This window comes from Oratosquilla oratoria, chromosome 11, assembly GCF_046742065.1.
Source record: "Oratosquilla oratoria isolate Oo_2021 chromosome 11, ASM4674206v1, whole genome shotgun sequence".
Lineage (NCBI taxonomy): Eukaryota > Metazoa > Arthropoda > Malacostraca > Stomatopoda > Squillidae > Oratosquilla > Oratosquilla oratoria.
In genome coordinates this window covers 34,585,461-34,606,463 of record NC_134787.1, presented here as the reverse complement: position 1 = coordinate 34,606,463, position 21,003 = coordinate 34,585,461, and the positions used below count along the sequence as shown (strand labels likewise).

At 39.0% G+C, this 21,003-nt stretch overlaps 1 protein-coding gene across 1 annotated transcript in view; it reads left to right on the top strand.

The window, feature by feature from the left end:
* The window catches only part of LOC143029725 (nuclear exosome regulator NRDE2-like), a 37,913-nt gene that overhangs the window by 1,031 nt on the left and 15,879 nt on the right, over positions 1-21,003 (top strand). Inside the window, exons 2-4 of the mRNA XM_076192593.1 lie at positions 14,967-15,093; positions 15,187-15,579; positions 17,140-17,286. Of these exons, the coding sequence (XP_076048708.1) occupies positions 14,967-15,093; positions 15,187-15,579; positions 17,140-17,286 (667 nt within the window). The remainder of the gene's footprint in view (positions 1-14,966; positions 15,094-15,186; positions 15,580-17,139; positions 17,287-21,003) is intronic.

Genomic DNA, 21,003 nt, shown 5'->3' with positions numbered 1-21,003 from the left:
TGGGTTTTATGGATCAACAAATCACATGAGCATGTCAAAAACAATGTGAGACATCTCCATCATACCATATTTGCCTTTTCATGGCAACAATGAAGCTGTCAATGGTGGGTCTCGCTAAACGCCGACCGAAGTCGACCAACACCGACCAAAACCACACAATGACGATTTTTGCTCAAATGCATAATTTATATATAAAAAATAGCATATGGTTGCATTATTTGACCTATTTTCTTTAAAATGGATGATTTCCATGTAAAATGATCAAAGAGAAGTTACGTTTTTATCCTCTGCAAAATTATCAGCCGGCAACCAACGCCGACGAAACCCAAACAATGACGGCGTTGGTTGCCGGTTGATAATTTTGCAGAGGATAAAAACGTAACTTCTCTTCGATCATTCTACATGGAAATCACATTTTAAAGAAAATAGGTCAAATAATGCAACCATATGCTATTTTTTATATATATAAAATATGCATTTGAGCAAAAACCGTCATTGTGTGATTTTGGTCGTCAATGGTAATAAGTAAACAAAATCAAACGCGAACTGGACGCATCAGATTCATGGATGATATGGCTACATACCGTGGCGCTAAGCTCAAACATGAAGTGCTCAACAATATTAAGCTTCTCATGTCCGGGAGAAAATAGGTTGATAAACTTGTTTATGTAACTTAAAATTATGTTTAGTAATTCCTTACCTTAATATTTTTACTTGGAAAACTATGTTTCTGAGTTTGATAACCAAATTTCCGTTTAAATCGCTGAAAATTTGTTTCTATTTCAAGAATTAGCCTTACACTTGCAAAACAACAAGGTAATTTGAATATCTTGCGCATGCGCTAAGCGCGGGAAGCATTCAAATTGAACTAAATAAAAGCTAGTGGGCCGCAACATATGGCCATGAAAACAATACATGGTCAACAGTGGCGCCGTGCGTGGATTCGGGGGTACCTATACAGTACCCTTTATGAAGCAAAGTCTTCCTTTTCTAGGATGATAGTTTGACACTATCCCCACATTTGGCACTGTGTCCTCTAGGATTTTCCACACATAAATAATTATGTAACATTCCCTTCTCCTCTGGAGAGAGTACATTTTTAACTGGCTTAGTCTTTCCCAATAGTTTAGGTGCTGTACTCCCTGAATTTTTGCAGTGAAGGAACGCTGGATAGCTTCTAGGTTGGCTATTTCTTGTACTTTGTATGGAGACCATAGCTGGCAGCAGTACTCCTTGGGACTACCAGACACTTCCATAGGGTCTTCAGGCACTGCCCTTCTCTGGAGTTGAAAGTTCTGAGCACCCACCCACTCAAGTTTCTTCCTGCTTCTATTACTTTGTTGATGTGGTGTGAGAATGTTGCATCATCGCTCATGTATACTCCCAGGTCTTTGACATGCTCTTTTTCTTTGATGTGTTGGCTGTTATACTTGTAGCTTGTGGAGTTTTTGAGGTCTTCATTTCTCCCATAGCGTACAAGTTCAAATTTCTCACCATTTAGTGTCGTGTTGTTTGATGATGCCCAAATTTGTATTTCGTTTAGGTCCTGAGTATTTGCTGCATCTTCTGGGCGTGCTATCTGCCGTTTCAGCCTGGTGTCATCGGCAAAAGAGGATGCTTCGGTATACTTCAGTTTTTTATCAATATCTCCTACATGGATAATGAAGAGGAGTGGCCCTAGCACTGATCCTTGTGGTACACCACTTTTTACCCTACTGGGCTCGGACAGTTCGCCTTGGACAGATACTTGTTGTGTTCTACCTGTTAGAAAGCTGTGCTACCATATTCCAAGTGAGCCCATTATTTCGTGGTCTTGAAGTTTGTGCAGGAGTATGCCATGATCTACCTTGTCAAAAGCCTTGGCGAAGTCAAGGTAGATCACGTCAGCATTGCAGCCATTTTGTGTGCTTTCAAGGATCCTCTCATGGTGTTGGAGTAACTGGGACAGACACGATCGACCCTGCCTGAAACCGAGCTGTCCATCATTGAAAGCTTCCTTTGTTTCCAGGAACTCCACCACCCTCTTCCTTATGATTCTTTCACATAATTTCACAAGGTGAGAAGTTAAGGCTACTTGTCTGTATTTACTTGCCTGGCCTCTACTACCTCCCTTGTGTATGGGGGTGATGATGGAAGTCTTCAGCGTTGTAGGTACTGTACCAGATTTTATTGACAAGTCCCAAAGCATCCGAAGTGGTTTTGCTAGCTCCTGTCCACAGCTTCTTAGTAGTTGTGCGTGGAAACCATCCGGTCCTCCAGCCACATCAGGTGGAATAGCTTTGATTGCCTCTATTATGTCCTGTTCACTGATCTTGATTGATGAGAGTATTTGGGGTCTATTTGGAGAGTCTGTTAAGAATGATTTTGCGTCTTCAACCATCTTCTCTTTCTTTGGGTCGCTGAAGACACTCTCATACTGTGACTTAAGTATACAGTATTAGCCATTTGCTTGGGTTCTCCAGTCAGTTCACCATTCAGATTGTAAAGAGGCCCAACTACTGATCTGTTCTTTAGTTTCTTTTTAGCATACGAGAAAAAGTATTTTGGGTTCTCCTTTATCCGGAGTACTGCTTCTAGCTCTTCCCTCCGGTGTTGCTCTTCATGGGATAGCTTAATCTTTTTCTCAATCTCTTCTATGTGTGATTTAATTTTCTCCTGGGCTGGTAGAAAGTGTGTTTTGCTTAACCTGATGCTGCATGAATGTCTCTTTTTCATGAGTATTCTGCGGTCCCTAGGGATGATACTTCTTTTCTTGTTTCTTGTTTTCTTTGGTATATGTTTGGAGCAGATTTCCCGACATCTTTCAACTATTTCCTTGAGAATATCATCCACATTTTCCTTTTGTAGGTGGGCCTCCCAATTTATGGCTTTTATCTCTGCTCTTATTTGGTCCCAGTTTATATTCTTATTGTAGAAATTTAGGTTTCCTAGGTGTTCCTCTTGTGCAGCTCTCCTCTCATGGTCCTTTTGCTTGTCGACACACGTTGTTTGTATTAATATATATTTGTGGTCCGACAGGATGGTGTCTCTTATTTCACAAGAAAAGATTAAGTTGTTACTATTTGTCAACATTAGGTCTAGTATGTTTTTTCCTCTGGTAGGCTCTCTGATTTCTTGGAGGAGGAAGTATTTGTCTATCACATTTTTCAGGGCTAGGGATTGTTGCTTCTCCTCTAGTGTGCCACCGACAATTTTCATATTTGGCCAGTTTATGTGTGGGAGGTTAAAGTCCCCAAGGATCACTACTTCTGTTGTGCTTTTTGGCAGGGTATCCAAAACTACCCTCATCCTTGCAAGTATTTCTTCGAACCGGTCCGAGGTTGTATTTGGTGGTCTATATACTGTCATTACTAGCATGTCGAGATTTTTTTATTTAGATCTTCAGGAGTTCTACTGTCCCGTTTGAGAAAGATTCTACATCTTCTACATTTGTTCAGTTGTGCACATGGACGCAATATAGTGTTAGAAAATTAAATATTAATTTTGTAAATTATGATACATGAACATAATATGCAATTTTCTTGGCGGAAATAAATAAAAAAATACCTTGGTACAAGCAAATAGACTAATGAACGAAGTCGCTAGCATAGGATTGGGATGCCATCTTTTCGTGTGTCAAGTGTTGTCTGCCTGGTCCATTTGAGGCCTGGTGTACGCCCTCGGTGGTATCCAGTCAAAACATCCCCGTGTCATAACGGCCCCGCATTCTAAGTACCAAAACAGCCCTGTTACAAAAACGGCCCCCGGTCTAATATAACAGTACTGCACGAGAGATAGCTAATGTAACTATGTTAAAAAGTACTTCTTCAATACCTAGCTATTATTATTTTGTCATCTCCATTCTTTATTCTCCATGGAGTCGGCTTTATAATCCTTAAAACTGTCGTACCTGCTGTACCACTACCAGTCTCCTGGGGATGTCTGGGATATCCTAATCAACATAGTCACAAAGGTGAGCCCGGATAAAGAACAACAACAGTTATTAGCTAATTATCAACCAACGGCCTGGCAATTAATAATAGAGTGAGGCCGTTTTAACCACGCCACTGTAGGCGAGGCTGTTTTGACTTGCCCGGGGCCATTTTGGTCATAACGGCCCCGCATTCAAGTACCAAAACGGCCACCGGTTTAATTGTTAATCTAATGGTACTGCACGAGGGATAGCTAATGTAGCTATGTTAAAAAGCATTTCCTCAATACCTAGCTATTATTATTTTGTCATCTCCATGCTTAATTCTCCGTGGAGTCGGCTTTATAATCCTTAAAACTTCTTTTATTGGAGTTTATTTTCATTAAAATTACGAAGAGTTCGTCAATTTGGAAAGATGATTTAGTTTGCAGTAGAGAGTGACGCTAATTACTGATATGACAATGAGTTCGTCAGTTGTGATAGATGATGACCTAGACAGCAGGAGATAGTGACACTAATTACTGAATAGTACGTGATATGATGATGATTAAGTCAGCAGGAAAGAGTGACACTTATAACTGAATAGCGATATGATGATGATTTCGTCAGTGATAGATGATGATCAAGTTAGCAGGAGAGAGTGACACTAATTACTGAATAGTGCGTGATATGATGATGTTCGTCAGTTGGGAGTATAGATGATGATGTAAATTGAAATAAACTCAAAAGTATTTAAATTATATAGTGGGAGGGAAAATGGAGTTAACGAAGAAGGTGAGGGAGGCTGGGAAATATCAGATACTGAAAATAAATGTCACTGATTCTTGAACAGTGAAACTAAAAATGGAACCGCCAAATTAATATGTACACTCATTCTGGACGAACAGGAAGGGAGAATTACAAAAATAATCGTAAAATTCAATTTATTCTACATATAATGCCTATAAGCATAAATAGATCTAAAAGGCTGTTACGGATGACAATGATAAAATAATACAATAAAACGTATGCACAATGGTGGCGCTTCTACCGCTTGAGTTTGTAGTCTTGAATTTGCCTGATAATTCAGTGTGTTGTCTCTACAGTATTCCTTGCAAGAATTGCAATTCTTGTTACATTGGTCAGACTGATAAGGAATTAAAATTTAGGTTGAACCAGCACAGGTATGTCCGCTACCAAAACGACCTCGCCTTCAGTGGCGTGGTTAAAACGGCCTCACTCTAGATAATTAGCTAATAACTGTTGTTCTTTATCCGGGCAGAACGTCAGAGGCAATAACGAACTGGACAGAGGACCACGAAAGAGAGGCCATTCTACCCACGGGATCCAAAATTCAGAATGCAGCAGAAGATACGGAAAACATGGACACTAGCATAGGAATTGATTTTCAAGTCCCCTCAAATTTAGAAGAGTCCTCCCTGGAAGATGCCACACCCATGTCGTATGAATCAGAAAATGTTGAGGAGACGAGCTACAAAGTTATATCGGCAGGATCCCAGAAAAACAAAGTGCAGCTTGCGGATAGCAACGGTTACACGTATGTTGTGAAAACAAGAAGGAAGAATGGCAACGTGATGTGGCGCTGCAGTTTGCGAAACAAGAACGTTTGGTGCAAGGCGATGGTATCACAGAAAGGTGTGGATTTCACGAGAGGCTGCCAACCCCACATCCATCCAGGAAAAGTTGGTGCCGCGAAAGCGTCAGAAGTGCGAAAGGTTGTGAAAGAGTCCGCGGCAAACAAAATTTTTATGTCTGCTGCAGACATTGTCAATCAGGTGATGTTGAACAAAATACAGATGTCGAGAGAACCAATCGAGGCACTACAGAAACCAGTGAATCTCGCTAGAGCAGCAAATCGATACAGGCAGAAGATGCGGCCAGCAGAACCACAGGATCTTGATTTTGAAATAGACGAAGGCCACATTCCTGAGGATTTCCTTCGCAAAGACTTACACGTTGACGGAAAACGGCATTTGTTATTTGCCACCGAGAAGATGCTCGACCTGCTGAGCCGATCGAAAGTGTGATACATGGATGGAACGTTTAAAGTTGTCAAGGAGCCTTTTACGCAACTGTTCAGTGTGCATTCGTTTATTCGAAGTGGAGATGATACCAAACAAGTACCTCTTATTTGTTTTGATGTCGGGGCGACGGAAAAAAGATAAGAAAGTACTGAAAGCCATCAAATGCCTAACGCCCTACAATAACATTAGGAAAATTGTCATCGACTTCAAGCGGGCAGTGTGGAAAGCCATTCCATCGGTGTTTCAAGGAGTTACTATTCGAGGATGTTCCTTTCATTGGGCTCAGTGCATTTGGCAGAAAATACAGGAAATAGGTCTGGCTCCAGCATATCGTAATGACGAGGACACGCACAAACTTTGTCGCCAATTTCTTGCGTTGCCCTATCTCCCTCAAGAACACATCCAGCCCATGTTCGAGAGACTAGCAACACAGGCATGTACAAGCTCGCTGACAACATTGGTGGATTATATTCGCACCAACTGGATCAAAAGTTCACTCTGGAATCCTGAAACTTGGAGTATATTTAAGCAGCCGATTCGTACCAACAACGACGTTGAGGGTTGGCACGGTGCGCTGAATTGTCACACCAGACAAGGGAATTTGTGTTTTTATCTTCGTTAAACTTTTGCATGAACAATCGCAGTTAATCAATATCCAAATAAGATTAGTGTCAGACAACAAACTGGAACGTAGACAAAGAAAGGAGTATAGACTAGTGCAGGGACAAGTAAATAAAGTGTGGGATTCCTATATTGCTGGTGACAAGTCGGCCCGTCAGGTGCTTCGCAAATGCTCGCACCTAGTTGCACCAAACATTGACGTCATGGATAATTATTGAGGTTTAGTGCTTTGTTTTATAAATTTGATTATGTGCTTTGCAATTGTAAACATTTTGTATGTAAATATCTTGTTTATTTAAATATAAATTTTGTAAATTAGATATCTTCTTGTTTGTTTTGAGTGTGTTACAAATATCTTGTTTATTTAAATAAAAAATTTGTAAATTAGATATCTTCTTGTTTGTTTTGAGTGCGTTACAAAGTACCTACTGTACCACTACCAGTCTCCTGGGGATGTCTGGGATATCCTGATCAACATAGTCACAAAGGTGAGCCCGGATAAAGAACAACAACAGTTATTAGCTAATTATCAACCAACAGCCCGGCAATTAATAATAGAGCGAGGCCGTTTTAACCACACCACTGAAGGCGAGGCCGTTTTGACTGGTAAGCCCCTAGGTACTTCCGCCTGTACCCCACAAGGTATATATTCTTGAAGGAATGCTGTGGAGCTGAAGTCCATCCATTCCTTCAAGCTATGAAAAACCTATATACCCTGCAATCAGAAAGAGTGATTGAATAGGCCGCCAATATCCGTGATGACGATCTGGATGACCTTAAATTACAGGTACCGATTTACTGAACACACATTAGATTAGGTTACGTTAGAGGAATTTATCATCCTTTCATTTCTTCGACGTCGGCATCTATCATAACAAACATGGCATACCATTCGTCTGGCACGACTTCGTTACTTACGAAATCTGTTTGAGCAACTTTTTTTTTTTTTTCCACCAAGAAAATTGCATATTACATTGGTACATTATAATTTACAAAATTAATAATTAATGTTCTAACGCTATGTCGCATCCATGTACACAACTGAACATTTACCATGATTTGTAAAGATTTTACCTTGTTTACCTTGTTGAAGTTTTAGGTGACCTCATTAAGGCCAGTCTAGGGGCCCACCACTTCCACACCTCTGTTCGCACTTTAGGTATTGAAGCTGATCAATGATGGAGTTTGATGCAGCCTCCCGTGAAGTTAGGCCATCTGGTATGGGAGGCTCATTGGGTAACGATGCTAAAAACTTGTCTAACCTTCTCTTGAAAGCCTCGGTGCTGGCTCCTTTCAGGTCTCTTAAGTCTGGGTAGACAATTGAAGAGATGTGGTCCAGCACCGAAAAAGCTCTCTGCCTGGATAGTTTTTGTGTTGAGAGCAACTGCTTACAGCTTTCCTCACACAGGTCCTACCAAATCTGGGGTGGTGTTGTGCCCTGAAGTCCCCTGGTGATGGGTTTGGTACAGTGCCCTCAAGTATCTTCCAGGCATATATAATGATGTAACACTCTCTGCATCTTTGGAGAGAGTATAATTGGAGGTTTTTCAGCCTCTCCCAGTAGTTGTTTGAGTCTCTGTCAATCCTCCTGACAAACACTCTTTGAACCTGTTCCAGCTCTTGGATCTCATTGATCTTATGTGGTGACCATAGCTGGCAGGCATACTCCATCATTGACACCACGAGGGTCCTCCATAGAGGTAACAGGTGCTATGGTGCTTGGGTTTTGAAGGTTTGTAGAAGCCACCCACTCTAAATTCTACCAAATTTTGCAGTTTGGGCTATGTGTTCTTTGAAATTGCAATCACTGCTCACCCAAACTCCCAGGTCTTTGGGTGCCTCTTTTTCCTCTATTATTTCCTCCCTCACTTTGTATATAAAATTTCTGTGATCCATGTTTAAACCATATTTCAATACCTCAAATTTATTGTGGTTAAATTTCATGTTATTGACATATGACCACTCTCAAATTATTTTTAGGTCTTTTTGCGAATTCTCTGCATCCTCTACAGTACATATTGCTCAGGATATTCTAGTGTCATCCATGAATGATGTCACCTTTGAGTCACCTATATCTTTGTCTATGTCATTGACCATGATTAGGAATAAAAGTGGTCCGAGCACTAAACCATGTGGTACTCCACTGATCACTGTCGAGTCTTTGGAGTGTATGCCTTCCACTACCACTTTCTGTTTTCTATCATGAAGAAAGTCTCTTAGCCAAATACTGAGCTTACCATTTATGCCACACTTTTTTACTTTGTGTGGCAGGATCCTGTGATCCACCTTGTCAACTGCTTTCACAAATTCCAGGTACACTACATCTATGTTCTCCCCACTTGCTACTTTCTGGAGTACATTAGCATAATGGTCCTAGAGTTGGGAATAGCATGATCTACCGTTGTGAAAACCATGCTGGCCCTGGTTGAACTGGCCAGTCTTTTCCAAAAATTTTACTATGGACTTCCGAACCACCCTCTCAAACACCTTAATGATGTGGGAGGTAAGGCAAACAGGCCTGTAATTTGATACCATACCCTTTGAACCACCTTTGAAAATGGGGGTAATTGGGCCTTCTTTAAGTGCTGATGGTATGGCACCATCCTCTAGTGATTTTCTCCATATTATACTGATTGGAGTAGCTATCGCCTTTTTTACACTTCTTTAAGAACACTGCAGGTAGGTTGTCTGGGCCTGCTGCTGAGTTTGGTTTGAGTTCATTGATGGCCTCTATAATGTCCTCAGATGTAAATTCTATGTCATTTAAAAATTTTTTGTTCATCCCATCCATTTCAAAGAAATCTGCTGGGTTTCTTACCACTTCTTCAGGTACCGGTACACTAAACACACTTTTGTACTGTCGTTCCAGCATATCTGCAATCATGGTTGGGTCATTCACTAGTTCACCATTGTCTTTTTCAAGTGGACCAATTTTAACCCGTGTCTTCAGTTTCTTTTGTGCGTATGCATGAAAGTATTTGGGATTTACTTTTATCGCCTCTATTGCTTTATTTTCTTCATATATCCTCTGTTTTTCATGTGATTCTTTAAGTTTGTATTCTAGTTCTTTGATCTTTTCTTCTATGTTTTGATTGTTATTTACTGGATTTGACTTGTACATGAGTCTTTTAGTCAGCTTACTAAACCTCCTCATTAAGATTTTTCTATCCCGGGGTATCAAGTTTCTGTCACCTTTTCTACATTTAGCCAGAATCAATTTTTTACAGGACACCTCGCAAGCCCTCATTAGTATATTTAGCATTTCATCTGAGGTTTTGTTTTCACTAATTTTCTCCAGTCCTCCTTTTGTAGGTCATCACTCAGGGAGTTCCAGTCGATTTTGTCGCTATGGAAGTTCAGACTGCTAAGGCTGTTCTTCACTTCATTGGTATTATTGTTTGCATCCTTCCCTTGAGGTATCTCTGGTATGTGGGTATGTACTTTCACCAGGTTGTGGTCAGACATGATGGTTTTGGTCACTTTTACTGTGTATATCTTATCACTGTGATTTGTCAATACAATGTCTTAAGTATTGTTCAGACGTTTAGGTTCTGTGACGATTTGCTCTAAGTGGTGGTCGTCTGCGACCCTTACCAGTTCATAAGCTTGCATTTGGTTAGTGAGCATACCACCTTGTACATTCCTCAAATGCCAGCTTATCCCTGGTAGATTCAAGTTCCCTAGCACTAAGAGCTCATTTTCATTTTCTTCTATCCTCTAATTTTATTCAGAATGTTGGTGAATTTATTCATTTTGGAGCTAGGTGGTCTATAAACTAATGTTAGTATCAACTTCATTTTGGGCACTTTTACTTGTATCATTTCATTTAAGCTGTCTGAGTATGTATTAAGCACTTGCAGCTAAATCATCACAGAGGTATATCACTACTCCCCCATAACTTCTGTCCTTTCTGTCTGTGCGATACAGGGTATAGTCCTCTATTTTGATTTCCTCGTCTTTTATATCTGCATTCAGATGTGACTCTGTGAGACAGAGGAAGAGATAATTGCTCTCTTTGGCTAGTTCCTCTAAATATCTCACTTTAGTTTGATTTGAAATGGGGAAGAGGCCCTGTATATTGCATAGAAGATATTTCCCTAGTGTGCAGCCTGTGCTGACCTTACCGGGAAACCTTGAACTGGCCACTAATGGTGTGGGTACCATTGAAAGTGTTGCGGCCTTGCGTTGATCGCACTCATCTAATTTTATTGAAAATTGGAATACTTGGGTTTCATGGGTCAACAAATCATATGCGTATGTCAAAAACAATATGGAATGTCTCTATCATATCAAATTTGCTTTTTCATGGCAACTATCAAGTTGTCAATTTAGAGATGATCATCAGTAAAATCCAAACCGCTGCCCCAATTGACATGCAACTTGGCACATGAAGATTTTATGGGTCAACAAATCACCAGAGCATGTCAAGAACAATGACCTTCCTTTTGTACTGTTCTTACTAACACTTATCACGTTGCCATGGCAATTATTGTCAATTTAGAGATAATCATCCATAAAATCCAAACCCCTAGTCCAATTGACATGCAACTTGCCATATGAAGGTTTTATGGGTCAACAAATTACCTGAGCATGTCAAAAACAATGTAGGATCTTCCTTTTATACTATTTTTACTAACACTTATCATGTTGCCATGGCAACTATTGTCAATTTAGAGATCCTATCCGAGAGTTGACACCTTGACATGGTGGATAGGCTTGAGAATCTCAATGAATACAATAGTTATGTCGATAGAGAGAAAATCTGTGCAGGGTCACCCATATTGAACAGGTTTTGTTAGAAAGATCAAAGAGCAGCTCACATGCACAGTCGCAGGACCCACTGCTAACTGGCACGTCCCTGATGGCGAACAGGGAAATACCTCATAGATATATGGGGTACCATCATAATGATGGTGTGGACCATTGGGCAACCTATAGATATAGGGCTTCACCGAATATAATGAATAAGGTGACACCAGAGAAATATCTCACCAGAAACCAGTTGGCATGGAGGTGAGATTACTGCCAAAAAGACCCTTCTTATCAACCATGAACAGCACAACTAAAACAAAACCAGGAATTCCTGCTGGATCATCATCTCTTAGATGTCTGACCGCATTGCCTTATGTGCTTACGGGCAGTGTGCCACCAAATGTGAGTAAGCACTGTCCAAGCAGGTCCAAGTCGTGGACATTAAACAACATGAAGAAAATGAACATCTATACTTACAATGTAAGAAGTTTCTCAGAAGAACACAGGCTGGAGAGTTTAATGGAAGAACTAGACAACATCAAGTGGGACATCGTAGGACTGAGCAAAGTCCAAAGAGTGTAAGAAAAGCTGATACAATTACAAGATGGTCACCACCTGTTCTACTATAGAGGTAAGGACAAAGAAAGATCTAGTGGAGTAGGATTCTTGATAAATCGAGAGGTTGCTGGTAATGTAGTCAAATTCAGTAGTTTGTCAGACAGGGTAGCTTGGATTGTGATTAGGCTTTGTAAAATGTACACTCTAAAAATAATTCAGGTTTATGCACCAACTTCACAGAGTTCAGATGATGAAATTGAGTCGTTCTATGATGATTTAAGCCAGATAATGGCTCAAGAAAAAAGTAAGTACATATTGGTAATAGGAGACTTTAATGCTAAAGTGGGGAAGAAGATGGGAGATGAAACGTGCATTGAGAAGTTTGGAGTAGGTGAAAGAAATGACAGAGGCAAGATGTTAGTAAATTTTGCAGAGAACTACAACATGAGGATAATGAACACTTTCTTCCAAAAGCGTGTAGATCATAAATGGACATGGAGAAGTCCAAATGGAGCAACAAAGAACAAAATGGACTTCATATTAGGAGATGAGAGCAAAAACATTAGTAATGTTATGGTTATAAATAAAGTCAACATAGGTAGTGACAATAGAATGGTAGGTTGCACAGGTAAATTCAATTTCAGAGTCAAGAGAAATAAAATAATTTTAAAAAAGAAAATCAGCCTTGCCAAGGTTAAGGATAAGAAGAAATTTCAGTTAGAAATTAAAAATAGATTCAAAGCTCTAAGAACTAACAAGGACACTGTGGAAGATATTAATTTGAATTTAGTGAATATCATTAGGGAATCGGCAGAGAAAGTAGGAAATACAAAAAACATTAGAGAAAACAAATACTCCAAAGCTACAAATGACCTAATTAAAAGAAGAACCATGCAGATTAAAAGCAGGAGAGATGAAATAGAGTAGAACTAAACAAGCTTATCAACAAAAGGCAGAGATTACAGAAAAGAAAGAGAAACATGGATGAAATAGAGGAAACTATTCAGAAAGGTAGAAATATTAAAGGGACCAAGTGCAGACATGCTTTAGGAAGACAGCAAATGGTATGTTTGAAAGATAGAAATGGAGAAATCATTAGATGCCTATTTTCTTTTCTGTATCATTTACTATGATAACTCCTGTCTGTTTCAGCATATTGGAAAGCATGTGAGAGAGGCCAGAGTTAGGAACCACAAGGTATCATAAATCCGGCCTCTCTTCACTTTCTTTCTCCGTCTGATTTTAATGGCTTTCCATAGTGATGTCCCCAGCATGGCCTCTGGGTACCTTAGGTTCCCGAATGCAGCGGTTATGTATTTAATTTCATGATCCTCGCTGCATATTCTAAGAGCTCTAAGATAAAACTCAATAGTGATTCCTGATTTAGTCTTTTTTGTCATGTGCACTAAAGTAATGGATGAAGTTGTCCTTGTTTGTCGGTCTGCGGTATACCTTGAACCTAGTGCTGTCGACCAGTGCCATACATTTTCTCCAGTGAAAATTGACTTGAAATGTTTACTCATGACCTCAGCCATTTCTATATCTTCTGTGTATTCCACTATGTGTGGAAAGTTTTTTTTTATTTTTTTTATTATAACTCTCCTTTTTGAGTTTCTTTTCATGTCCCCTTATAATTCTCATATCCCATTTTAGTAAGTCTTCTCTGTCAAGGACTTCCACGCCTTTCATAATTCTATAGTGTATATTTACCTAGTTGTATTTTACAGGAAGAAAGCTATGCTTGTAGTGACCTGCTATTGTATCTTTCAGTATCCAGTTTGATCTTAAATTCTTGTATAGTTTTTGCACTCACTGTTTCCTCATTCAATTTGTTCCAGATATTGAGACATTCTGACAGGTTAACGTGAGTGGAGTAGGAAACACAGGAGTCTTAGTCCTTTGAAAAAACATACCTGCAAAACTAGTCGGGAATAAACTCAGACTAAGACTCCTGTGTTCCAAATATCTACCACTCTGTGTGGGAAACTATTCTTTTTCAGATCTCTTTTGTAACTATCCTTTTTAAGTTTCTTTTCTTGACCTCTTGTTTTTCTTTTATCCTGCTTTAATAAATAACCTCTATCAAGGACTTCCATCCCTTTCATAATTCTGTAGATGGTTAGTAGATCTCCTCTTTCTCTTCTTTGTTCCAGGGTTGGTAGTTTGAGTTTTGGTGCCATCTTTGTTGTTGCTCTTTGAATTCCTTATAATTTATGTTCTTTTTAGTACTGGGTGTCCATAGTGTTGCAGCATACTCCAATCTTGGTCTTATCAATGTAACTAATATTTTCTTTACCATTTCTTCAATCAAGTAGTCAAAGGCCACTTTCATTGATCTTAGTAAATTGAAAATTTCTCTGACTATTCTGTTGATATGTTTGTCTGGTGCCATGTCATTGCTGATAGTTACTCCTAGGTCCCTTTCCAAGTTGACTTTTTTAACTTCCTTTGTACCAATTTTATATTGTCCTGATATTCCATTTTTACTTTTTCCAAATTCCATTATAGTACATTTCTTGATGTTGAAGTTCACTTCACATTTATGACTCCATTCCCAGACTTTGTCCAGGTCTTTTTGTAGTGATTTACAATCTTCCTCTGTACTTGCTCTCTTTAGTAGTTTTGCATCATCTGCAAAGAAGTTCATATAACATTCCATATCATTCATATATATTGCAAACATTATCAGAGCCAATACAGGACCTTGTGGTGGTCCAGGGGTAGGGGCAAAGCCCCCAGCTAGATAATGTGCATTCCACTGGGGAGAACTAGGGGGACAAACCCCCCCCCCTCCATTCCTCCCTTGCATTTCTTCATAAGGGTCACCACCTTGCTTCCCACATTACAGTGCAACAGGCAGACTAGAATAATACCTAAGCTAAAAGGAATACAAAGTTGCATAATTGTACATGATTATATAGTTGTATTTCTTCTTCATGAATAACAAAACAATGGTGCTACTATATCAAGGACTAAAATGAGTTGAAGTTTTGTTACAATTGATTGATAATAGTAGGTTGATACTTTGGGTTTCATATAGGATTTGAGACATTGTATTACTTAAAATTTCACTCTCCTAACATGTAGAATTTTTGCCACAGTGTCTGATGCTGATACTCCATCATGGTTGAGGAATGAAAGCTGCCCTCCAGAAATTGGTCAAGCATCAGCAGTTGCCAACAAAGATTCTCCTTTGCACATAGACACAGAAGTCTCTAATAGTAATAGGTATACTTCACATGTTGAATTTTATATGTACAGTTGTAATTGACATGTATACTGTATTAAGATGACAAAATTAACTTGCAATTTCTCTTATAGATTGAATGATAGCAGTGTGGATACTTCATCAATAGCTTTAGAAGACATACCTTTGCCTAGTGACTTACAAAATGTTACCTCTCAAGAAAATATATCAATGTCAGAAAACAAAAAGGAAAAGAAGAAGAAGAAAAAAAATAAATTAAGGTCAGGTTCAAGATCTCCTGATAGACGTAAGAGTGATTCATCGCATTCAAGCTCAAAGAAAAAAAAGTCTAGGAGATGTGAGGAAAGTTCAGATCACCATACTTCCCGAACAAAATCACCTTCACGTTCAAGCTCAAAGAAGAAGAAGAAAAGGAAAAGGTCTAGTAGATCTTATAGTAGGTCCAGGAGTCCTTCACATGAGAAACAGAAAGAGCCACTGTCTAAAAAAGCTGAACTGTCTGAATTGTGAGTAATGGGTGAGTTTGTTGTTATAAAAGATATTTTCTGGCATAATTTCATAGTAAATCTTGACAAATAGTAAAATATTATTATTATATTTTTTAAGAAATAGTCTCTGTTTCCTTTGTAAAGTGGAATTATACAGGCACTCCTCTAGGCCTCTGGCACTCTCCCCTCCCTTGGACATACATTAAATAACCTCACTGACCAGTTCACTGTAACTGTACTTACCTTTTTTTAGACACACTGCATGACAATTATCCACCCCAGGTGCCTTACCAGATCTCATCATTTTTAGAACTCATTGTACCTCCTTTTTTTTTATATCTCCTCCATTTTCCTTTCCCATCACAGTCATGACTTGGCTTCATCCATGAGGAGCTAAGATGAAAGGGTGGTGGATGGGAGTGGAATGGGTGCAAGCCTTTTGACTTGGCTACCTCCCATATAAGGGGGAAAAAGCCCTTGGTATATAAATGGAATCACAGTCATTTTCTTAGCACCTTCCACTGCCATAATCCCTCCCTCCCTATCCTCCTTCTCATTCAATAATTCTCTAAAATGCTTTACCCATCTTCCTCGTATTGCCTTCACTTCCATTAATATCTGTCCATCTGCACATTTTCCCTTTTCCTTTCTGCCTGACTCATCCCCACTCACTCCTCTAATTTCCTTCCAAGACTTATTTTTATTCTTAGAAAAAAAAAAAAATTATGCTCCCACCCCATTTTACATCTGCACAAATCATGTTTATATGACATCAAATAATCAGCCTTCTTAGATTAAGATTGGAGGTGAGAGAAAAGTCTTGGTCAAGTTTGTTTTTCAATAACATTACAGTAAAGTGGCTGGATCAATTTACATGAAACTTTTAGGAGAACTGGACATTGGTCCCTATATGATCCCATTCACTTTTGGGTATTAGTTGTTGTTGTTGTTCCCTAGACTGGCCGAGCAGTCCTGTCTCCCTGAGAAACACCACGGCTAGAAAAGGGTTTTCCCACAAATCTTTTATAGAGTATAAATTGTTTTGTTGGCATGCATAATTGTGTACAACGCAATCTTTTATAATATGTTGTATAGTATGGGGTGAAGTGTTGCATCCTGTGATGATCCAGCACCTTCTGGTAGCTTAGAAGGGCTGGAGGATGGTGGCCACACCACAGTCAAGGCAGGTGGACTTTGTCCTGGTGTGGCAGCATCTGCATCAATGGACCCCCCCCCCCCCCCTAATGAAGCAGATGAGAATAATATTCCTTTGGACCATGACATTTCTTCATTCATTTACAACCACTCTCCAATTACTTCTATTTATTGCACTCATTCTTGTTTAACAGACATTCTTGCCAACAATGCTTCCTTTACCTTATCCATCCACCATCTTCATGGTCTTCCTCATAAGTTCTTTCCATTGATGCTTTCCACAATCTTTTTTGCTAGTCTTTATTCATACGTTCTTTCCATATGTCCAGACCACCTCAGCAATCTTTGATTTATGCTATCCAGTAGATTTTTCTAGCCCCAAATAATTGAAATTATTAATAGATAATGTCTTGTCTTTTTAAGGATGCAGAAACTTGTTGCTGGCAACAAAAGTGTTTTTTTGCAAGACATGGGACCAGGAATTAGACCAGAGGATACAATACACATAGATCGCAAAGGAGATCAAGAGAACCTTGCATTCAAAACAACTATTTACACCAAACTGGCACGGTATTATTTATTAATTTTTGTTAATTTGGTTTTGAATTTTCATGTAATACTCAATGTGATATACTATTACACATTTTTATAATATACAATTGATAGGTATTAATCTAGGGCCAGTAATGGGTACCTGCAATTGGTGGTCATGCAAGATGGATGGCAGCCACCCTTCCTGAAATCATATTAACAGCCTTACTGTGGTATTGGCTGCATGTTTTGTTGGGGTTAAAAGCTGCTCAGTAGCAAGCAGCTGATACTTTAGGGTCTGTATGGGGTGCCCCTATGGACCAGAGGCACACATCATTTCGTGATAGAGGAAATCTCTATTCACAGAGAAATTATGATACTTTATTATACTGCAACTGTCCCTCCAGTCCCCCCCCCAGTCTTAATACTGTCGTGTACCACTTCTCTGGATTTTTTTTTTTTTTCTCTCTCTCTCTCTCTCTCTCTCTAAACCCTATGGTGGGGGAGAAGAATACTGCCACCAAGTGCTCCTACTTGAGTCATAAAAGGTAACAAAAACAGGATGGGGATAGGACAATGCATCCTATTTTCTGTAGCCCCAAAGGGGACATTCCTAAAAAAAAAAAAGCAAAGGCATGAAAGGGTCTTGGAGGAGTCTTCCAAACAGAACACTAAGGTTTAGGTCTTTTAATGTGTGTGGATGTGCTATAGATGAGAGTAAAAGGGAATAGACAGGCAGTATGTTTGTGAGAAGAAAGATAGATGTATTGGCATTGAGTGAAACTAAATTGAGAGGGAAGGGCGAGTGTGAGTTTGGGAGTGTAGTTGGGAGGGTGTCAGGAATGAAGAGAGGACAAGGGAGAGAAGGATGGCTGTACTAGTAAGTGAAGTGGGTAAACATGTGGAGTGGAAGGAGGATTCTTCAAGGTTAATGTGGATGAAGGTGAAACTGGGAAGGGAGATGTGGGTATTTGTAAGTGCATATGGGCCTGGTAGCGAGAAGAGTGTAGAGGAAAGGGAGGCTTTTTGGATAGATTTAAATGTGTGTATAGAGAGTTTAGGGAGGAATGTCCATGTAGTGGTATTGGGAGATCTTAACCCCTTCACTCTGGGCCAAAATCTCGCGGGCAGCATTAGCTGCCAGACGTGCGATGTTGTGTCATAATACTCGCATTATAAAAAATAAAGTCACCACTGTATTATTTGTTTTCTCTTTTACTCGTGAATTTTGATAACCATAGAAAATATGATGAAGCCAGGTACAACTACATACATACATACATATACCAAGGCTTTTTCCCCCCTTACAACTACAATAAATATAATCAAGACGCTGACATCGGCATCCTCACGTACCTACTTGCTCCTCATGACGCCTACGCAGGCGTCATCGTATCAAAGGGGTTAATGCTAGGGTAGGAAATGAACCAATAGACAGAGTGGGTGGGAAGTATAGAGTTAAAGGAAAAAATCATAGTGGAGAGTTGATGGTGGAGATATGTCTAGAGAGTTGATGATAGCAAATACAGTGTTTAGGAAGAAAGTCAAGCATAAGTACACATGGGAGAGGGTGGTGGATGGGTGGTAGATAGGGCATTAATGGACTACATAGTGATTACTAGAAGAGTGGGAAGAGTTGGATGTACATGTTCTAAGGGGAGAGAATGGGTGAATATCAGGTCATTTTTTAGTGGAAGGTAAGTTGAGAGTGGAGGATAGATGGGGAAAAGGGAGAAGGACAGAAGGTAGGGAGGTACATATAATAAACTGCTTAAATGAGAAAGAAAAGGAGTACAAGAAGAAACTGAGAGATTAGTGGGAGGGAGGGAATGATAGAGTAGAACTAGAAGTGGAGGAATGGGGATGATTCAAGGAGGGAGTCACAAGATGTGCAAAGTTGGTTTGTGGATCAAGGAGGACAAGAGAGAATAGAAGGAAGGGTAGTGATTGGTGGGATGATGAAGCAAAAAGGTTGTGGAAGAGAATAATTGAGCATTCACAGATTGGTTACAAAATAGGACAAGAGAATCATATGAGAGGTACAAAGAAAAGAGAAGTAAAGCATAAGATAAAGGAGGCAAAGAGGAGAACAAATGGGGCATTCTCTGTCAGATCAACAAGTGCCTAACACCCTCATCTCTCTGATTTTGCTGAAATTCAGTTTATAGGTAGTTTTAGGGCTCTTAACACATTTCTGTATTTCAGGTCAATCCAAACCATGGTTCAGGAGGTATGACTTCAGATATTTTGAGGTCATATGAGAGGTCACTAACATTTAGTAGCCAATAACTAAGGTAATAAAGGTCATATTTATATAAATGTATATATATTTAGAATCAGAAAAAGACAAGGAATCGAAATACTGGTTTTAGAACTCAAGATTGAAAAATTGAAAAAAAAATCTTACTTTAACAAAAATTTAGGGTCAAGATTTGACCCCCTAGGGTATTAAAATAAAATATATATATATAGATGAGAAAAATGAAGGTATAAGCTTTGGCTATTAAAATCAGTAAAGAAAAAAAGTTTGTTTTTGCTAGTATTTTTCATATGATTAACAGTCATGTGAAAAATATGTACAATTGATGGACAACATATAAATATGGTGCTCATTTATGTGTTAATTATATGAAAAATACTAGCGTAAACAAACGTTTTTTACTAATTCTATTAGCCAAAGCTTATGCTTTCATTTTCATCTATATATATATATATATATATAGATATATATATATATATATATATTTTTTATACCCCAAGGGTCAAATCTTGACCTCAAATTTTTGCTAAAGTGTGATTTTTTTTATATTCTAACCTACAGTTCTAAAACTCTAATATTTGGATTCCTTATATATATATATATATATATTTTTAAATATATACATATTTATATAACTGACTTTTATTACCCTAGTTATTGGTCGCCAAATGGTAGTGACCTCTCATATGACCTCAAAATATCTGAAGTCATATCTCCTGAACAGTTGTTCAGATTGACCTTCAAATTCTAGAAATGTGTTTAGGGCCCTGAAACTACTTATAAACCAAATTTCAACAAGGTCAGAGAGATGAGGGTGTTAGTTTGAATTTTTTGTCAGTCTTACAGAGAATGCTCCATATGTGAAATGGGGTGAGTATGTCAGAAAAATTTTAAACTAATAAAAAAGATATTTTGGAAGGAAATTAAGAGAAGAAGAGGTGAATCAAGTAGAGAAGAAAAGGTAAAAGTTGCAGATGGAGAAATGATAATAGAAGAGACAGCAGTAGGAGGAAGATCGGGAGAGTGTTTTAGGGAGTTGCTAAATGTGAAGTAGAATAGGGAGGGAAAGGTAGTTGCAGTGGGAAGCACTAAGAAAATGACAGTGATGAATGAGGAAAATGGAGGAGAAATAAGGAAAGATGGGGTGAAACCAGTTATTAAAATGAGAGCAGATAAGGCACCTGGGTTGGATGGGCATCATGCGGAGTGTCTAAAAAAAGGGAGATGCATTGATGGTGGACTGGCTGGTGAGGTTGTTTAATGTTTGTCTAAAAGAGGGTAGAGTACCAGAGGACTGGATGAGTGCCTGTATAGTTTCACTTTATAAAGGAAAAGGAGATCAGTTTGTTGAGTGTAGATGGGAAGGCTTATGGGAGGGTTTTGATTGAGAGGAATAGGAGAGGAACAGAGGGAATAATTGATGAGGAATAGGTCGGGTTTAGGATAGATAGGGATTGCATGGATCAGATTTTTGTGGTAAGACAGATATGTGAAAA